Source organism: Dipteris shenzhenensis, chromosome 8 (genome assembly GCF_047967505.1).
Source record: "Dipteris shenzhenensis isolate YYH24624 ecotype China chromosome 8, Dip_SZ_1.0, whole genome shotgun sequence".
Taxonomy (NCBI): Eukaryota; Viridiplantae; Streptophyta; class Polypodiopsida; order Gleicheniales; family Dipteridaceae; genus Dipteris; species Dipteris shenzhenensis.
The window spans coordinates 56,909,927-56,931,177 of NC_141603.1; the positions used below are offsets into that span (position 1 = coordinate 56,909,927).

General features: G+C 46.9%; 1 protein-coding gene across 1 annotated transcript; it reads left to right on the top strand.

Moving 5' to 3' along the window:
* The first annotated feature begins 468 nt into the window (after positions 1–468).
* Positions 469–21,127, top strand: LOC147899724 (RING/U-box superfamily protein). The gene is made up of 3 exons (XM_087378091.1): positions 469–773; positions 19,542–19,600; positions 19,764–21,127. The coding sequence occupies exons 1-3, from the start codon at positions 495–497 to the stop codon at positions 20,695–20,697; spliced, it is 1,272 nt and encodes a 423-aa protein (XP_087234217.1). The 5' UTR covers positions 469–494; the 3' UTR covers positions 20,698–21,127.
* Positions 21,128–21,251: the final 124 nt, after the last annotated feature.

The following is a 21,251-nucleotide window of genomic DNA, read 5'->3' on the forward strand; positions in this document are numbered from 1 at the left end:
ATTTAAAGCCCACCACATAAGATGAATTTCCCACCAGCATATGGGAAACCGAATTTCCCATCCCATGTCATAATGGACTTGTTTTCACATGGGCGTCTGTGGTGGCGTTGTGGGCACTCGGTGGCCCTGTGGTGGTAAAAGGAGCATGGGCCCACATGCTCCAGGCATCGACTAGGGTGGTACTCCCACTCTGATTTTGAAATCGAGACTTGCTAGCCCCAGCTTTGGTTTAATGGTCCAGGCACGATGCAAAACACTAGGGCTAGGCGGGGGCTCACTGAGAACGGATCCACCGTTTTGGAAAATGCTCGCGAGGCGACCCAGATGCAGGGGGCGCCAGGTGCGTGAGCGGATGCAGGTACCACTAAGATGCACGCAAATGGGCTGGGTGGAAAGAGCAATAAATAAACTGACACGTCACTCTTTCCATTGTGTCCACACAAGACCCATATAAAGGAGAGCGGAGTGCAAAGTGGGAGCTTGCAAACGGCATCATGGTGAACCTCACAATCCGGCTCAGCAAGGGCTCTGCAGGTGGAGCTGGGGATGGAGGCTCTGGCGATGGTTCCACCCCTGGTGGCTCTGAGCCCACTGTCACTGTTTCTTGCCCCAATCATCTGGTGCTCGCTGACCTTCCCGTTGCCAAAGGTCTCGGTTCTGTTTCCGATGTCACCGTTGTCAAGATCCTTGGCCGTAAGGCCCGAAGGCGGCTCGGCGACAAAGTTCACTTCTGTGTTCGCTGCGATTTTCCAATTGCGATCTACGGTCGTTTGGTGAGTACGATCCCAAGCTTTTCGTCGATATTTGTTTAGCGTTAGCACTTGTCTGTTGGCCTGAAGTAAACAATGGCAGAAGCGAATACGCTATGAATCCTTTCATTACTCCCATTGTATACAAAAATTGTTAAGATCTCGTTGCAATTAATTCCTCAGCCCCCGCAGGGCACCGTGGGAAGGTTTTAAGGTCTGTAAGAGCAGCAAGAGCGTGGAGAAGGAAGGCCATAGTCTTGAAGGTGCAACAAGCACGCCATAGATGGACGAAGGGATATGACTTTTTAAGGTTGTGATACAAAGCCCATCGTCTTAGTGATAAATAGTAGTCCCCTTCCTAAGAGGACACAGATGCGCAGAGTGCACAAGAGCAACAATACAGGTAGGAATGTCACCTCTCGTGACAACCTTTGAAGGATGACGTTACTCTGTTAGGTTAGGTGTGAGGATCAGAATGTTAGAAAAGGCAATGCTTGTCTGTGACCCTACATATGAGAAAGGTAATGCCCTGTCTGCGAGCCCCATTGGAGGAGGACAACAGAGCAGTAGATTAGGGTAGAAAGGAGAATCACTTGTCCACATGAGGCTGTGGAACAGTCCACGTGGAACTGTTTCGCATGTGCACGTGAGCAGTTTTGGACACACTGCTACTCAGCCCTTAGGGGTCTGCATATAGGCCATATGCTCCTCCTACTGTCACTGCCCGATGACTATGCACAGCCACCACCGGGCATGTGCAGCCCTTGTTCACCCTGGGTCCAACCCTAGTAAGTTTACCCTTCTCCTCATCCACCAACTAGTGTCGAACAACTTGATCTTTCATATGGGGTTCACAGATCTACCAGTAAGATTGTTACACCATAAAGCCCAACAGAGTAACATCATTGTTTGTAGACGCGCCTGTGAGTTGATACTCAGCTGACAGACACAATCATACGGCCTATAGCAGCGACCCATGAAGCTAAGCTCTGGGTCCAGTCAACCCTGAATCTGTGCACTACAGCAGCCTAAAGGGCCTATAAAAGCTGGCCCTGCCAGCGACACCTTCAATCTGTGGATGTTTGTTCTATAAATAGACTAAAGTCTGTGGCTGTTTTAGTCTGTGAACAGAATTGACTCCATGGTTTTTGGGAAAGCACAAATTTCCCCCTTGATGAGGGACACATATGTTGTAGTAGGCATGAGTACTAAGACTATGCCTCTCTTACAAGCTCTTTTGCTATCTATTTAGTGCAGAGTGTGGATGTTCTTTGAGCTCACCACTGAGCTTTCAAGGCATCTATTTTTCCAGATCTGACTGTCTGTGAGCTTATTCTAGTGCACACTCGTTCAATGAAGTTGGATCTACATCACTTACTCCTTTGGTTCAAGTTTCTTCTTTTGGTTAATTGTTCTTCATCTATTTCTCCAGATCTGACTGTCTGTGAGCTTATTCTAGTGCACACTAGTTTAATGAAGTTGGATGTACATCACTGACTCCTTTGGTTCAAGATTCTTCTTTTGGTTAATTGTTCTTCCACTGTGTGGGAGGTGCAAGGTATCAAGGTGTTGGGGTACATGCAAGATTGTCCAACATGGCTTTAAAGCCATGATAGTGTGTGAGATCTAAAGAGCCAGGGATCCAGAGAAAGGCAAGGACTAAAGCTAGGAGGTGGTATGTCTTGGTAATGAAGCCAATCAACTCACTTATCGACTTCAACAACTGAAAGAGGTAGGCAATTTCTTTTGAAACTAGGCAGGGCAGGCACCTGGGGATTGAGAGGATCCTTCTTGGGATTAATTATCAGGGCTCACCTTGTTTTAGGCTCAGCAATAGCTGCAGGAGAGTGCAGACAGCAGCCCCCAACGGACCCTGCAGTGGGCCACTTATAGGCCCCCAGTAGTTTGGCCAGCAAACAGGTCTGATTGGCAGAAATAGGTCGCCAGAGCAGGTTGGCCAACCAAATCTGGGTGGGTCTGCAACAGTACATTGTGGGAACCCTACAGGGAATCTTTGTTCACAAGTTCTCTTTTTTATTGCTGCAATGCATATGCAGTTCAGTTTGCTATGTGTTCCCTGAGTTGATTGCTGAAGTTGAACTTGTGTACTGCATGTTGTGAACTCTCTATCCTTTCTCTCTGTTTTTTTACATAAAGTATCAGAGCCCCCAAGGCATTCACTGTAGTACTCAGTTCAGCCAGTTTCTGAGCATGAGCTCCTCTCTCCTATTTTCGTCTATCCCGGAGCTCTGTGTGGAGTGTACGATACTTCTAGTGCAAGTATGGCATCATAACTTGCAGTCTGAACTTCACAGAAGCAAGCAAGCTTGATGGAACAAACTATCTGGTGTGGAAGGTCAAGTTAAAGACTCAGCTCATAGCCAGGAAACTACGGAAGGTGGTGATCGGCGAGGAGACTGCTCCTGCTGTTGGAGATTGTGTGGTCACCTCCTCATCTGTAAGCCCCCATATGAGGAGAGCATGGGGCGGAAACCTAGAAGTGATGTGGCTGCCACATGGGCAGCATACAAGCAAGAAAAGGAATGCACATGGGCTGCCATGTGGGCAGCACAATCAGAGAATTACCTGGCACTTTGGAGCTAGCCTGGTGGACAGCAGTGGTACGGAATTGCCACGTGTCTTTTAGCGATTGGCTGGAGCAGATCTGCACTGGGCATACAGCCTGGAAGCAATGCGTGGCATGGCTGGAATAGTCCCGGAGCAGAGGCACCTTGGTACAAATCTGTATGGAGGTGTACAGTAGGGTGTACGGAGCTATTGCATGTGGGCAGCACAATCAGAGACTTACCTGGCACTTTGGAGCCAGCCTGGTGGACAGCAGTGGTACGGAATTGCCACGTGTCTTTTAGTGATTGGCTGGAGCAGATCTGCACTGGATATACAGCCTGGAAGCAATGCGTGGCATGGCTGGAATAGTCCCGGAGCAGAGGCACCTTGGTACAAATCTGTATGGAGGTGTACAGTAGGGTGTACGGAGCTATTGCATGGGGTCCAGGGGCTGGAAAAGCTCTTGATAGAGGCAGATCAGCAGGGTTTGAATGCTCCTGTGATTGCACCTGTTTAGAGAAGGGTTTGGGCCTGAAAGAAGCCCTGGATCAGGTCGGGGTATGGGCAGGACTGCCTGTGCCAGTGGCAGCCTGCAATACCTCAGAAAAAGTGCCCCCACCTGTCGGGTTTTACAGACTCGGTGGGTCAGTTCAGAGGGTTTCTGGGTCGGCCAATACCTCTACTGGGTCGGCCAGATTGAGGGGGACTAACAGCCCCTGTATAAAGGGAGCCTAAGGGGCTCCAGCAGACTGGAGCCGCGGAACAGCATTCTTTGGGCCTACATCCAGGAGGACAAAGAAGGGTCGAGGAGCTGCAGACGGAGCTTGGAAGGGACTGCACATCTAGGCTGACAGTTAGGGCAGCACGGTGAGGGATCAAGGCACGGTGACTAAAGTCTACAGCTTGATGAGGAGCACGCAAGCTTAGGGATCTAGAGGTGCCACGAAGGTAGTAGGACGACACCTTTTGGGAGAAGGACAGAGGACCACGATATGGTGGGACTTTGGACGGTAAGATATTTTGTTGGTTGAGAGAGAGAGAGAGAGAGAGAGAGAGAGAGAGAGAGAGAGAGAGAGAGAGAGAGAGATGTGTGAAGAAGGAGAGAGCATGAGTGTGGAAAAATCCGTACAATCAAATAGAGGCCCACCTCCAGATCCTCGTACCCCACTATCCCTCCTCAGTTCCCTCCTATGAGCAGACTCCCATGTGTATCCCGTCACTGTGGGTAGCCCTCTTTCTGGGCTCTCATGTGTCTCGGTGTAGAAGATCATATCTATGTTACTGTATGTCTCCAAGACCCCCCTGGGTCGGACTAGAGGGTGCCATTACAATTCCACTTTGCAATCCTCAACTTGTTTTGCATACTCGCCCCATTGTTCAGACACCGTCATGTCCTGTCCCCTTCTCTTGAATGTCGTACTTCTTTTTCTGCCCTCTCGAATGATCACCTTGCCATCTTTGTAAACTGCCAATCTCCTCTTGTCTTGCAGTCATCACTAAGAGAGAGAGAGAGAGAGAGAGAGAGAGAGAGAGAGAGAGAGAGAGAGAGAGAGCTCGAAATGTGTGAAGAAGGAGAGAGCATGAGCGTGGAAAAATCCGTACAATCAAATAGAGGCTCAAACGTTGGATGCAGGGAGCTTTGGAGAGAAGGGTGCATGGGAAGTTGCCACGTGGCACATTTGCCCCCCATTGATTAAAGTCCTAACCCCTATAACAAATGACACATGTAAAACTCTCACCCACCTTACCAATGACAAATTGGTTTGCTTGGGCCCAACATTTAGACCCCTCTTTTCTAGCCTTAGCCTAAGACTTGGGCCTAGTGGTTGCAGCTAGGCATTGGATGCATTCCTAGGGAGTTTTGGGAAGTATCACTCCCCTTAGGCTAGTCTCCCAAGCCAAAGGTAGTCACGGTTACAAAATTCATGTCCCCATGGCACCTTCCTCTACCTACCTCCATTACTCCGAAGAAGAAGATCCTCAATTATGAAGATGAAGTTGATGTCAAGATGTCAGATTGCGAGCAGAAGCATGCACAAGTGCTGCTTATCATATGGATGAAGCGAACGGTGTGATACCACTTATCCAGACAACTATAACGGCATGACTCTGAACTGGGTGCTCGATACCATCAATCAAAGTAAAACACAATACAATCATTTTTGGGGGACAACCCAGGGCAGCGGACCTCTTATTGACTCCAAATACATTCAATTTAGAGGGACAACTCAAGGCTGAGAACCTTTATGTGACTCAAACATAGAAATACTTTCATTCATTTTATCCATAGCAAGGGCAGAGAACCCATGATCCCGAAGTAGCTGCCGCACAAGAGTGTGCACATCCTGATGCGAAGAGGTATGTCGGTGAAGAACTAGGCTAGGATGCCTCGAATGATGTGTTGATGAAGTCCATAGGAGCAGCTACCAAGGGAGATCATGTCATGACTCTCAATGTGCCGATCGGAGAGTCATCGAATGTGAAGATCTTCAAATTTGAGCAATTATGCCCAAATGAATGCACAAGATAGTAATGAAATTACATGAATTTTGAGAAACCCCCAAATGTCTACATGCAGGAGACTTCAATACAGCTCAGGGGATGCAAAAAACAGAAATGCCCTAAAAGTTGAAAATTAGGGTTTGGAAAATTTTGGGGCTTTTCAAATTTTCTTGCAAGAGGAGCCCTCAAATCATAAAAGCCCTAAAACTTTTGGAAGATCTGAGCGAATATCGCAAAAATCAACTTTTAGGGTTTCGGGGCAGTTAGAGGTCCAAAATCTGCATGGAGCAAGTCGTGGGCTGGAGTGCTGGAAATAGCTCGTAACTGCCTTCAAATGACTTGAAATGCTGCAGAGAAAGCTGTCAAGTGGCCGACTACACAACAGCAGCAATAGAAGCCTGTTCTTGGCGTTGAAAACCTCCGAAAATGCTCTGTTGAAGGTGGCTATGCAGCAGCAGCTGATTTCGGCGAAGGAGTGCTCCAAAACTGGTTGAAAATGCCTCCAAAAGGCTCGAAAGTCTGCAACCAATGCGTGTAGATGGACAGCTCTGTTGCAGTGGCCTGGAAACCCTAAAAACGGGAATGGAAATGCTCCGAATCAGCACGTATACAAGCACCACTTGAAGGAGATGCCGACCAGCAGCACGTGTCCACACGCCTCTTGAAAGCAAGCCGACCAGCAGGGCTGTGGAGAGGTTAGATGAAGAAGAGATGAGGCGGCTGCAGAAGGAAAGAGACTGAAGCAGAATTAGGGTTAGGGCAAGGGTGACGAATTAGGGTTAGAGCAAGGGTGACGTGGCAGCTATGGAAGGTGGCTTTGATACCATGTTAGAAACATGGTGAAGGGAGAGAGAGAAGGCTAGGGTGTGAGAAAATGATGCACAAATGAAGACATAATGGAAGGCTCTCATTCATTCATCAAGTGTGACAAGACAAGTGAAGTATAAGCCTTATGTAGGCTACTCACTCACACTCTAGCACCTAGTGCATATGGGATAAGTCCCATGATGACACGTGGCACTCACACAAGACTCACACACATAAACACACTAGTACTACACACTAACACACTCTTTGACTGATGATATCTCCAACAATCAAAAGGTAAAGAAGCAGGTTAAGTGTTTCTAGTGTCAGAAGATTGGGCATTATATTCCAAGGGTTGTCTGAACAAGCAAGCAAACGACACAAAGGAGTTTGATTCTACTTCGACAAACCCGAAGGAAGAGTTCATGAGCATTGCATAAAACGTGTTACTCTCTGCAGAGGTCTATGAGTATCTACCTCGAAGGATCCATGGTACATTGATAGTGGAGCTACTCGCCACACAAGGAGTGGTTCTCACAACTTGAGATTGTACTTACTGAGTTGGTTGTCATCATTGGCGATGATTCGGAATGTTTGGTGAAAGGGATAGGGTTTAGTACTTTTTGTACTCATGATGGTGTGGGTAAAACTCTATCGGATATTTTGTGTTTGCCAACTTTTGCAAAGAATTTGCTGTTATGACCAGGAACATTATGAAGGTGGTTTGAGTAAGAAATTGGCATAGCAACGACATCATCCTTCAGGGATAGAGAACGATGGTCTGCGCCAAATAAATGCTTTCTTTGCTCCTGACCAGGATTCAGCAAGCATGTTGTGCCACAAGCGATTTTCATGTACCACTCACCACATTGGTAGAGATGCATTTAAAGAGTATGGTGACATGACTTCCCAAACTTTACCCACATTCTTTTATTTGCATAGCTTGTCTCGAGGGCTCGCAACATTGGGAGTCCTTTCCACAAAGCCATGGTCCACATCATTACCAGAACGACGACCAGAGCACTTGGAGTTACGGCAAAGGAGGCTATTTAGATGAAAAGCCTTTTGTTGAGCATTTCTGTGTTTCAGCATTAAAGCCCATGTCCATATCCTAGATTAGAAGAGGAAGCTGGTGAGCAAAGATGTCATCTTCGATGAAGAAGAGTCCACCACAAGACTCCTTGATATTCCAGATCTCAAGTTGAATGACAAAAGCAAGGATGTTCAATCACCCCTCTCTCCATATACAAGGGGTGGCAACCATAAGGATGGTTATGCTCTAGTTCTTTCTACTTTCGCTCCCTCCATGACTTTGCCCAAATGGTATATCTATACAGTGTAGGAATCCAAAGTGACAAAACTTTCTCAAATCCAGTGATCATGGTATGAGGCATTACTCAATGTATTCTAGAATCGACTCTAGGCACATGTTAGATACACAGCTCTAGTATTACGATTGAGGAGGTAGTTGAGCACCTGGCGTGGATGGCAACCATGGAGTCAGAAATTTATTCCCCTTGAGGGAATGAGACTTAGGACCTTGTTGCATGACCATTGAAGTGAAAGAACCTTGGTACCAAGTGGATCTTTAAGGCCAAGCTTAAGTCTGACAACACTTTGGTCAAATACAAGGCCAAGCTTGTTTGCAAAAGGGTACTTAGGTTGACGGGTTGGAGTATGATGAGACTTTTTGCTCCTATGGCCCACATGACAACCACTCAGATTGTGTTCTCTTTAGCAACCCATCATGGATATCCACTATTGCAAATGGGCCCCTGAGCAGCTAGAAAGCTGTTGCTCTTGCTGCTGCATGTGCTATGGCCATTGTCTGAATTCACCCTCTTTCGGGACTATGCACTTTTTTGTACGCTCCAGACTCTATATGCACTCAGATCTACCCACATGGCAGCCTTTGGACCTGTCCACTTGGCCTGTCTTTGACCCCTAACACGCTGTTGGGTACACCTCCTCCATGTCCTCCTGATTTGGGGGCTCAAAGGTGGGGAGGTTACCCTAAAATCCCAACACCCCCTCTCACTGACCCATTGTGGGCCAACACCCATGTTGATGCAGATGCTCCATCAGCTCCCATAGAGAAGCTCTCATGAACAAGTTGGAGAGGTCCTTGATCTTCGGTTCTTGAACTTGCAGCTCCAACTCCACCAAGGTAAGCCATCCCAGAACATAGGTACAATCCAGGTGCTACCATTTGTGGTATCACCCTCCTCTTTACACGAACTTGCCAACATTCTTGAGCAATCTTGGTACGAACCTCAGGTTTATCTAGCTGTCCCCTTCTGAATCCAAGGACAGCCTGGTCCATGCCAAGCACCATGCGCATGAGGTCTGTTTCAACTCGTCTTCACGCTTGCACCATTTATAACCAAGTAACACACCTAAGCAATGAGATTCTGTGGCTGATACGCCTAGAGCCGATCACCAAGTATTTTCCAGAAATACTGGACCACAAGCTACAAGTGAGCTCCCACGTGAGGAACCCCTTGGAATTGTTCACACCACACTACCCATAATCTAATGCCTATTGTGGAGAACTGTACAACCAATCATTTCACGATCCGTGAGGTATAAAGGGTGCCTACAAACCAAGCCTTGCAAGAGCGCACTCAACACTTTAAGAAGGACCAATGGAAGAGCTAGAAGGTACTAGCTGTTGAGGGTGACTCTAGCATATTATTTGAAGCACCTAGCTAATATATATTTGTATGTCCCGGTGTGTTCTGTGTTTGTGAGTACTGTAGATGCACAATAAGCTCGTGAACATATGTGTGGTTTTTGTCAGTGTGTTTAAATTAATATAGATAGTTTTCAAACTATGGTACAACTATGTATTTGTTGGAAAGGTCACCTCCCCTTCTGTAAGCCCCCAAATGAGGAGAGCATGGGGGAGGGAGACCTAGGGCAAGGTATGCTCAGAGAAAGGGGACAGCCACTGTACGGATCAGTACGGGCTGCTGCAGGGCAGTGTACGGAAGGTGTGCAGGGTGCGCCAGGGTCCGGACAAGGGCTGAGCAGAGGCGGATCGGCAGAAGCATGGAGTTGCACTGTTGCAGCAGGTATTGGGCAGGTCTATGGCCTGCAAACAGGGCTGGCAGGTGGCGGGGTAAGCAGTCCAAAGGGGCTGGGCCCTGCACGGAACAAAGGACCAGCAAAGGGCCCTAAATAGGGCTGGATAGGCAGCCAACCAGCCAACCAACTGGTCAGTTGGTTAGGGCTGCTACAGACCAGCCAGTCGGCCCAATTAGGGCTGGCTGGTCGGTTGGTTTTGGAGGGCCTTGTGCCCTATATAAGGAGGGCCTTTGTGCCCTCATAACTCATTCTCTGGAGCAGCCAACCACCAGCAGATTGAAGCAGCAGGAGGACCTTCCTTGGGCCTACATCTTGGAGGTGAAGGAGGCACATAGAAGCTGCAGACAAAGCTGAGAAAGGGCTGCCTACCTAGGCTGATCTACAGGCAGTAAGGTAGAGGGAACCATTCTGGACGGAAAGTCTACTTACGCTCAAGGTGGAGCACGCGGGCTCGAGTCTAGAGATAACTGGCAGATAAGAGAAGGACCTTGTGGTAAGATCAGAGGACCACACCTTTGGTGGGACTCTGGATCTATCTCTTTTGTATTGTGTCCATAGCTTTGGACGGAAATATATTATTTTGGTGGTTTCTCTATCTGGCTGGTTCATTGTCTGTTGATGAGTCTGCACATCTATTCTATGCACATAAGTTTAAGAAGTTTGTGATTCCACACCCCACACCACACTGTGTGAGCTCCTGGGCATTACTATCAGTCTTCCACTGTGCGTACCATCTGTTGGGTCATTTGTAACAGTATTCTTTTCTTATTTTCCCAAACATATTTTCAGGTGAACTCACATCTGCAGCAAAATGCCGTGATGTCTAACATCCTCAGGTGCTGAATAAACTACATGGAGTGAGTTGATATCTGAAGTGATTTGTGATCTCTCCCAAATCTCTGTTCTGTTACGTAAGAGTTGGCTGCAGCAAGTGACTTGATTCTTGGATACCCTTAGCGTGGGCATTCAGAGCTTTGTTAGTGTCTGTGCCATCATACATCTTCATTTAGAAGTTCTTCATGATCCGATCATGGCTTCAAGATCCTCAAACGTGATTGGGCTGCTCCTCTGATCTGTAGTCAATGCCGTAACAAACCCTTAGTAACTTTGTTGTAGCTTGCTCAACACAAGCCTTGCAAATTCTTGGTGTCCATGTTCTCCCCCACCAAGGCTAGCTGGTCCTGAACCACCTTAATCTTGTTGAGAAACTCCTTGACCTTCTCACTCTTTGCCAGCTTCAATGCATAGAGTTGAGCTTGGAGATTCAAGATCCTTGTAGAATTGTATGTCTCATACCAGCAGCGTAGGCACTATCTGCCAGTTGGATCAATGGGATTACACTGTTCTTTGTGGTTTGTTTGAGCACTGCAAATGAAGCTTCATCTTGCTCCTCCCATGCCTGCAACAATCCTGGATCTAGAGGTATTGCTGTAGCATGTGTACTTTCTATAATCTTCTGTAGTCTCCAAAGTAAGGAGACTTTTGACCTTAATCTTCCATAGAGGGTAGTTAGGTCCATCTCCCCGAAACTAGTCAGGGGAAGGTACATGGTTGATGCCATCCTTGCTTTTCTGCTTGCCAGAAACATAGAAACGAAAGGATGGAAAACCTGCTGTACAGCACACTGAAAAATACCTTCTCTGCGCAAATGGCCGATTGGATCTAGGGCTTGCTGCCCTTGTTTGTTGTAGCTTTTTCCATTGAATTGACGTCTAGATCTAGAGGGTCCTGCTGTCTCGTTTGATGCAGATCCGCTTCACTAGTCAAGCCTGCTTCAACTAGGGGTCCTTTTTTGGTTGATGTCTTCTCAACAGAGCTGATGTATATCAGCTTCCTTCAGGCTTGGAGAGGCATGCACTGGGGGTGGACTGACTGTGTTCTTCTTCAGGTGGCTCTCTCGATTGAACCCACTTGACTTTGATACCATGTGAGATAAATTTATTATGCATGTGATGCACAAAGTGAAGGAATCTTTCACCAAGAACAATTCATACAAATAAAGAAAGAGAGAAACAAAGTTTGTTAATGTCTACGAAAGATCGAAGGGTCTACAAGACTGGAAAACAATCAGATATCATGAAAGCTAAAGGGTGGGGCCACTAAAGATGGCAGGGTGGGGCCACTAAGGATGGCACCCACACCCAAGATTGGTTTCTGAGACGAGAAAATGAATACATCGTGCTGTCGCTGCTACGAGAAAGAGAACTCAAACATAAAGGACAATGAGGGGAGGTCTTTGGCCATCAGCCAGCCAGTTAGCTACCATCTGAGTGATTGGACTTGTGTATGCTGTCTATGGGACCAACTCCACTGGTTGGTAGATCTCATTTTCACCTACACTACATGCTTATGGCTTCTCCTCATTTAGGGGCCTTACACGTGAGGAACTAAGCTACACTGAAAGGTAACAGAGGGTGGAGCATTGACGTCCAACAGATCAAGTCTGTGGACTGGCCGAGGACAGGTGTATAGATGGCTTATGTTAGTGCTTGGTCTTTGCCGACCTAGCCATGTCTTATATTTGCCACATTGACATGCAATCAGATCTGATCTCTTCCTGGTCCAGTTCCATGTCACACGTCCTCTTTCTCTGCTGCAGCACACATGACTGTTGATCCAACCCACATGGCTACCCCATGTAATGCCCTTGACTACCTCAGGTGCTGGAGGACCCTCCACCTATGCACTCCTCGTGCGCAATCTGCTACGTGCTCTGATCAGCTTCAGTGACTTCCTGTGAATGCTTGCTGAGCTCCTCCAAGTGCCTAAGTGCCTCTTTATATAGGGAGGGCCAGTTTGCCCCAATCCCCTCTAAGTGGCTGACTGGGCCTGCTATGGGCTGGCCAATCCAGTCTGTAGATTGCTGACCAGCACAGTCTAGCCCATTCCAGACCCACAGACTGGGCAGACTAGTCTTTGAATTGGCGGACCAGAACAGGCTTATAAATGGCCTCTGCTGGTCTCATTTCCAGACCTCTCTGGTGGGTCCGTGCTGCTCCAGGCATGCGTGTATTTGCCACATTGGCATGCATAAGATCTGCTGAAACAGGCACTCAGATAAGGGGTAGCTAAGTCCAAAACTGAGTGTATACCTGGACCAAACAATGCATCTCCCCATCTCCAAAACCGCCAATCGTTGGCAAGGCCTTTCTTTGGGGAGCTGGCGAGCTCTCCAGCCACAGCTGTAGATCCAGTATAAAGGATCACTCTCCAAATCTGAGGTTAGTCAATCACGGAGTCCAATGCATAGCCACAACACCTGTGTCATACCACATGCGTCCACCAAACCTGGTCTTCAGCTAGACTTGGCATCCAATTTCTGAGGAGAAGTATGGTAAAGAGAAGCAATCAATGGATGTTGAATGACTGCATCTCCCATTATGATTCTCCACCTTGATATCTAGGGACATAAATATAATTTAAGGAGAGAAGAATGATACACCCCTGACAAGACTTACCGCAACTTTAACCATGTTTAGATAATTGTGGGTTAGGATGTAGTCTAACCAAGGGTAGCCTAAGGTTGAGATTGGAGCTAGCATGGATAAGGTTTAGATCCTGTGAACAGAGCTAATCCAAGAAGAACAAGGCTATAGTGGAAAAGCATGAAGAAGCAAGCTCATTAGAAGGAAGCTAGAGCTAGGGGCTCAATTCAGGGGTGTCTTGGGAGTAGGAGTTTTGAGAGACCATAGGATGGGTGTCCCGAGGAGTATTAGGTTGGAGGAAGGGACATGTGGTATGGGATGGTGCTTGACTTGACCCTTAGTTGGAGTAGCTTTCTTGACCTCCTGTTTGGGGGTGGCTCAAGGTACTGGACCTTGGGCTGGGTGGTGAGCTTGCTAGCGGGGTCTTGTTATCGCTGTTGCTTTGATTTTTGCAGTTTGTGTAGTCTTATTTAAGGTTAGTATCTGAAGATAGAGGCCTGTATAGATATATGGAGCTGTTGGATCAAATCAAAGAATGTGACCAAATTAATAGAGTTGTAGGAAGTGGAATGGAAGAAAGGAAGAGCAGGGCGTACGCGGGTGGGTAACAAAGTCCCTTTCTTCATCCTCCCCATATTACTCTCGGAAAGAAATCAATATACAAATTGTTTCAGTTATGATCTGCAAAATCGACCTTTCTACTACATCCTGCTCTAAATATATACTATTCTCGAAATTTGTAGGTAATGCATGAGAAGCACTAGATGTTAATATCACCTTATGATTGTTGTCCATATCCACCAATGTTTCCTTGCCTCTACTTGTAGACGAGATTCCTTTAAAGGAACATTGTCCATTAGTCATACACTCCATCATCCTTGTCATAGAATTCTCATGCATTGTCATCCATCTGTCCATTATCTTTTACTCCTCCCTTTCCATTCTCTTTTCTATGCTTGGTCTTACACAAATTCCAATATCATCTTCAAAGTATCACTTTCATCAGTAGTCATTGGATGTTGTGTGTGAGAAATTCACCATGCATGTGAGGCACAAAGAGGAAGTAATCTTCAACTAAAGAAATACTCATAAAAGAGAAAGACATAGAGGAGATAAATGTAGATTTTGGACTACCTTTTGATTAGCCTTCTCGTTTAGTGCCAGCCTTCGTCATGGCTGAGTCTGCCCTTCACCTCCGGAGTGCCGATAGAAACTCAGTACGAAGACTTTGTATAAATGGATGCTCAAGTATGTGTGGGTGTGTGGATTTGTATGTGAGAGCATATTTTTATGTTGGAAAGGTCACCTCCCCATATGTAAGCCCCCAAATGAGGAGAGCATGGGGGGGTTTGAGTGTCTGTCACATGGGCATCTGATTGGATGCCATGTGGGCAAGAATCAAAGAGATGGTGGGTACCTGGAGCTAGGATGGATCTGCAGTAGCAAAAGGCGAAGCAGTAGCCAGCACAAGGAACCCGTATGGCGCAGTACACGTGGCCGGGAAGAGGGCCTGGCAGAGGCACAGACATTGCAGGGAGTGCAGGCCCAGATCTGCAGCAGGAAAAGTGGCTTTCAGTGGGCAGGAAACAGGCCTTTTATAGGCTGGATATATGCCTTGAAAGGAGGGCCAAAGGGCCCTGGAAGTTTGGGCCAGAAAGCCCTGGGTTTTGTGCCTTATAGGGCTGGACCAGCCACAGACTGGTCGGCCAGTCTGTACCAGGCTGGTCGGTTTTTATCAGCCCCCCCTGGGGCCTATATAAAGAGGCCATTCAGGCCTCATTTTATTATCACTTGCAGCAGCAGATCCAGAGCAGAAAGGAGCAGCAGGTAGCCACCCTCTGGACCTACATTCAGGAGGATAGAGAGGTGCTAGCAGGGCTGCAGACTTAGCCAGGAAGCTGCCCACCTAGGCTGGTTTCCAGACAGCAAGGTGGAGAGGATCATTCTGGACGGAAAGTCTACTTACGCTCGAGGTGGAGCACGCGGACTCTAGTCTAGAGATAGCCAGCAGATAGGAGAAGGACTTTGTGGTAAGATCAGAGGACCACACCATTGGTGGGACTCTGGATCTGTCACTCTTGTATTGTGTCCATAGTTGTGGACGGAAATATATTATTTGGTGGTTTCTCTATCTAGTTTGGTTCATTGTCTATTGATGAGTCTGCACACCTATTGAATGCACATAAGTAAAGAAGCTTGTGATTCCACACCCACACCGCACACTGTGTGAGCTCCTGGGCATTATTTCCGCTGCGTGTACCCTCTCTTGGGTCTTTTCTAACATTTTATACTAGGTCTACACCCATTGTTGGGCGCTGATGACGTCAGTGGGGATGTCGTAGTAGCTAGTCCTTACTATGCATGATGGAGTTTATGGTTTTCAACCTTGTGAGTGACTATCATGAGATTGAAACTGCACTATGTTGTGTTTTTAGAGGATGAGTTTGGGAATGTTCTTGGATTCATCTAAGTATAGCAGCCCAAGCAAGAGCCCAAGCAGGCTAAAAAAGAATCTCCACTACAAGTAGAACTCCTGGAAACCATGTTCTCCTCTAATGGATGTCAGTAGCCTTCCTTGCACTACTCCTAACATAAGAGGTGAAGGAATAGTCCAAGGATGCACTATGCCTTGGACACTCTTGCTCTCTTCAAGTGGTGAAGTGGGAATTGGGAGTGGAATCCTCACTTATATAACCCATGATCCATCTAGTGGGTGGAGAGTAGATCCCACCAACAAACTAGTTGACGAGCTGACCTGGCTGACTTTACACGTAGCGGTTGACATCATTAGTAGAGTGTGAATAGGCAATGTTCCCTTCAACACAGACCAATGTATCTTTAGATGTGCTTCTTGTTCCTAAGCTCTTCTCTATGTTCATGCTGTAACAAAGAACTGCATGAAGGTAGAGTTTGATCATCAGGGAGTTGGGATCCTTGATAAAAAAAGGAAAGTGTTGCATGAGGAGTATCAGATAACGGTCTCTATTAGATTAAAACAGCCAAGAGCATACCAAGAGTTTCTTGCATGATGGGTAGGAAAGTGGTGGTTCTAGTGTTTAATATGGAGATGCATGGAAACCTCCAGAGTATTCACTCAGTTGCTGGAGTGGATGGAAAGGAAGTAAAGGTTGAGGCACCACATATTTTATGAGCAACTAGAGTGGAGACCTATGAGACTTCCCTGATGGTGCATAAAGACACTCTAGGAGTTTAGGACATTGGAAAATGACCTTGCTTACAGGCAGTATCAAGAGAACCAAGCTGACTTGGTACACTTTATCCTATTGGACATATAGGAGGCGAAGCCATTTGATGAAGCAGAGGGAGACCCAAAGTGGGAGGAAACCATGAAGCTGAAATGGTATCCATGCTCCAAAATTATACTTTGGAGGTAGTGACCAGGCTTGCAAAGAGGAAGGTCATAGAAACCAAATGGGTCCTTAAAGTTACGTACATCAAAAAATGTCCTTGGTTACAACTATTATAAAGAGAACCAAGCTAACTTGGTAGACTTTGCCCTATTGGACATATAGGAAGCAGAGGGAGACCCAAAGTGGGAGGGAAGACTGAAATGGTATCCATGTCGGAGGTGGTGGCCTTACCCCTCGTTTGGGCCCAATGAAGCATGGTTTATTGGTGGAGGCTTGCGGCTGCAGGACACGTGTACATTTGAAGGAGGGAGAAATCCCATAAGCATTAAGTGGCATTTGGACACCCTTGAATATAAGGGCTCAATTGAACCCTCCACAGTCATCCCCTCCCTTACTTTTGGGGGTCTGTGGAGAACCACGTGGCTATGGGGCAAGGCTTGGGGACCCCTGCACCCGGCGTGATTTCCGGGACATGTGGCAGCAGCTACGTGGCTCAACAATCCATGCTCCAAAATCATACTTGGGAGATAGTGGCGAGGCTTGCAAAGAGGAAGGTCATAGGAACCAAATGGGTCTTCAAAGATAAGTATGAATTTGACAGGACACTAAACAAGTAAAAAGCTAGACTAGTATCAACTATCAAGAAACTTTTGCTCCAATAGTAAGAACGACTTCAATTAGGACATTTCTTGCTATTGCTACACATGGCAGATGGCCAGTACTTTAGATGGACATGAAATCAGCCTTTCTAAACGAGGACCCTGAGCAAGAAGTTTATGTGGATCAGCCTCCAGGGTTTCAGCTTTCAGGTGATAAGGTGTGGAGACTCCAGAAGGCACTGTATAGGCTGGAACAGGTTCCAAGGGCATATTGCATACCCATTGGTGAGTACTGCAGATGAATCGGATTGTTCAAAAGTCCTTCCGACACTAACCTATATCTCTTTTGGAAAGGAGGAAAGAGAGCCATGCTTATTTTGTATGCTGATGGTGTAGTCCTTACAGGTGATCACAAGGAGGAAGAGGAGCAGGAGGAAGTAGTGAAAGAGGCCGAGGATCCTAGAATTCGGGAGCCACCACAACTGACACCACCACCAAGGAAAGTGGGACTTCCCAGATGGTACCTACAGACTCTACCTAGAGACTTCGTAAGTTTGTAGAGTCAGGCACTTCTATTGAAGATCCAGAAGTACAAATGCTCTACAAATATCTCGGACTGTAAGGATCCAAGGGAAGGAGGCGCATACAGTTATTGAATCTTTGAAGCTTGTCAGCATCAGGCCAAAGTAATCATCTATGTGGACATTGACGGGGGTGTTGGAGGTCAATGCTCCAACCCATTCTTACCCTTCACTTGCTTAGTTGCTCATGTGTGAGGCGGCCAAATGAAAATCCATGAGCATGTACATTGTAGTGTACAGATGAGATGCATAGGCATCTGTATGCAGCCATCCAGCATCTTGCTGCATTGTTCAGGACTGCATATGGCTGGCGAGTTCACCTCTGTGCAGCCAAAAGTCTGCAGAGGTGGCAAACAGCAACTTGAGGTGATGATGTGGCATTCAGGGCTCATGAACAGCACCCCAAGGTGCTGATGTGGCACACATGACATGTGGCAGATGTATGGCACTGTATGGATGATAATGTAGCAGCATATGTATGGCACTGTACGGATGATAATGTGGCAGCAGATGATGCTGATGTGGCACCATATGGACAATGATGTGGCGGCAGAAATCTGCTGTCACATGGCAGGTTGGCTCCAATCTGGTCTGCCGACAGATCAGGTTGGTTGATCTGTTCAGTGAGACTATACTCTCCCATGCCCAATTGCTGGGCTATAAAAGTGGGAGTTTCACTCTCTTCCCTATTCATCACTTGAGGAGAGCCAGAGTGATCAGGCGTAGAGAAATTTAGCACTTTGTTCTTTCACCTCCTGTCTCAAGAGTTGTGCAATGAAGGCTACTGACAGAGGAGAGCGTAGTTTCCAGAAGTTAATACTTGTGGTGGATTCATTTTCAGTTTGATTGTGCTGTGTTCATACAGTCTACTTTGTTTGTTCTATTACTCTCTGTTGCATGAACTATGCTCGGTAAAAGATTGCTTCCACTTTGTGCATCACATGCATGCTGAATTTCTCTCAAAGGGGTACGAGCAAGGTCGTCTGTCATAACACCTTGCTTCAGTGTCCCTAGGAGACTGTTCTTTCAGCCTTGTTCTGTTCTCGTTCCTCTTTTTGAATTGGGAATTTATGCACCGTATTTGGTGTTCAGACTCCAAAGGCCTAGATACTCTTTGTAAACCAGTTTTAGCAGCTCTAAGCTTTGCATTTCAGCTTTAAACAAATTTGCAATGTGTATAATGCATTATGCCATAGAAGGGGGTGAGAGAAGGGGGAGAGAGTGGAGAGAAGGGGCTGAGAGGAGGGAGAGAGAGTGGAGAGGGGGGGGGCGGGGGCTGAGAGAAGGGGGAGAGAGTGGAGAGGGTTGACAGAACAAGGCTGAAGCTTTAGAGTAGGGGGGGCTGAGAGTGGCGAGGGCTGAGAAAGGGGCATGAGGGAATAGGGAGATAGTGGAGAGAAGGGGCTGAGAGAAGGCGGGACTGAGAGAACTAAGAAGGAGGCTGAGTGGGTAGGAGAGAGCTGAGAGGGTAGTGTAGGAGCTGGATGGTAGTGTAGAAGCCGAGCATGCAGGAACATAAATTTTTGCCAGGCTTGTGTAGTGCCACTTACCAGAACACCGGTTTGCAGATGCGTTTTGGGAACGGGGAAACACGTTCCCCAGACGTTCCTGATTTCCTGGACATTCTGGACGTGTTCCGGATGTTCTGGTTCCCCCTTCCTCCATGGAACGCCGTTCCCTGATAACTATAATCGCAGGTGCTACAGATAATATGAACATTTTATTTAGCCTAAGGTATGCAGACCGTATCGGTTAGTGTGAGCACATGCTTGTGAAATTTGAAATGTAGATGTTTGGTTCAAGAAATCTTCACATTTGAAATATTGATCATAACCTATTGTTTGTTTCACAGGACCCATGTGAACACATCTTTTGCTTAACATGCGCACGGAGGGATCCTAACTGCTACTTGTAAGGCCTTCAAAATATATTTTTCACAAATTCCACTTCACCAAAAACTGGACGTTCCATAGAAAGGAGTGAAAATCTAATGAAGTACGTCTTATTTATGTTGAAGGAGAGAGCGTCTTAGAGGTACTATATTTTTGGCCTATGTTTCATAGTGGTGATGCAGGTGTGGAGAGAGAATTTCGCGCATACAAAGGATGGAGGTTGTAGATGGCATTTTCATTTGTGGTGCGCCTCGCTGCTTACGATCATTTCTTAAAAGGCAGGACTTTCAGTTGCATATCAAGGATGCCCATGCGGATCTCATAGAGCCCAAAGATGAGAAAGAAGACATGCGACATGAAGCTACTAGCTCTCTAAAAGCAGTCCCATCAGAACCCCAGGTCCACACTCAAAGTTTGACACGCTCTCCATCATCATCCCTTCTGGTACCCCCACAGGAACAGAGAGTTGGTGCTGCGCAGCCACAACAGTCTGAAAATCAATCCTCAAAAGCTCAACCAAAGAGTGCAGTTTCTCTGTCCGCTGGGGAGGAGAATCAGAACAAGCAAAACCAGACAAATGCCTCCTCTTCTGGGGCAAAACAATCAGAGCAGGAGCCTTATCAGAAGCAACGGCAGAGCCTGGAGGACAGACCTCGCAGACAGCGTCAAGAGAAGCACCAACAGGAAGAGATTCATGTTGAGGAGCAGGCTCAACCAGATTTGCAACAAGCACCGGAGCTTCCACAGCAGCCAAGGCAACAAGGTCCCATGCCAGCTAGTCAGCCAGGGATTCCTTTTTCGTCATTTCCACCTCAGCCCTTTCCCCCTCCTTACCCTATGCATCCGGAAGGGCATGGATTTCAAGCACCATATCCTTCTTATCACATTCCTCCTGGAGGATATTTGCCACCAGCAGCACCACCTCCACCACCTGGTCCTCCACCATCAATGGCACTGCCACTCCTTATGCCTCCACCTCCACCAAAGCGAGAGAAGTTTGAACCAGGCATCCTTCCTGCTGGTGAGCCTCAATTGGATCCGCATGGTTATGCTTGGCCTGGGGTGAAGCCCAATTTTGGTTCCAATTGGAATCATGGAGGGTGGCCTCGTTCCTGATATCTTCTTCTCAGTTTTCTACAGGTCTTCAATGGGACATAATCTAGGATTTTGAGGTTTGATTGCATACACAAAGACTACACTCCATTTATGGCAGATGCAGATCCTTTGGATATTAAGGTCTTCAAGTCGTGAAGGTTAAGCATATTATGAAGTAGGCTTGTTTTTGGAATTCTGGAAGCTGTGGAAAAAAGTTGAAATTTCGACGCAAAAAGATTTTGGGTTGGTTATGCAGGTTGGACATGTTCATGTATGCATCATCGTGCCACTGTTGCATGCTTGTTTGATGTTGGGATAATGGTGGTATGGTTTGATAAGGAGAACCATACCAGCTTTGTTGAAGGGAGCAAAGAGGAGGTTTCCTGTCTTTTGGCAAAAGAGAAGTGTAGTAGTTTTATGTGGTGGAAATGGTTTTTGCTTCTATTGCATCCATGGTTTGGTGCCAGCTCATTTGGTTTGAGAGTCGTACTGTTAGTCATTGGCTGCTTGACCAACACAAGCCAGAGTTGAACTGGCCTATGGAATCACAGATCTTGCTTTTATCAGCATAATCA

Bases quoted from the DNA above. Each gene is read 5' to 3' on its own strand.
- LOC147899724 (XM_087378091.1), top strand. From the start codon at position 495: ATGGTGAACCTCACAATCCGGCTCAGCAAGGGCTCTGCAGGTGGAGCT. The intron at 774-19,541 runs GTGAGTACGATC...TTTGTTTCACAG, and splicing joins TTGCGATCTACGGTCGTTTG to GACCCATGTGAACACATCTT. The intron at 19,601-19,763 runs GTAAGGCCTTCA...GTGGTGATGCAG, and splicing joins AGGGATCCTAACTGCTACTT to GTGTGGAGAGAGAATTTCGC.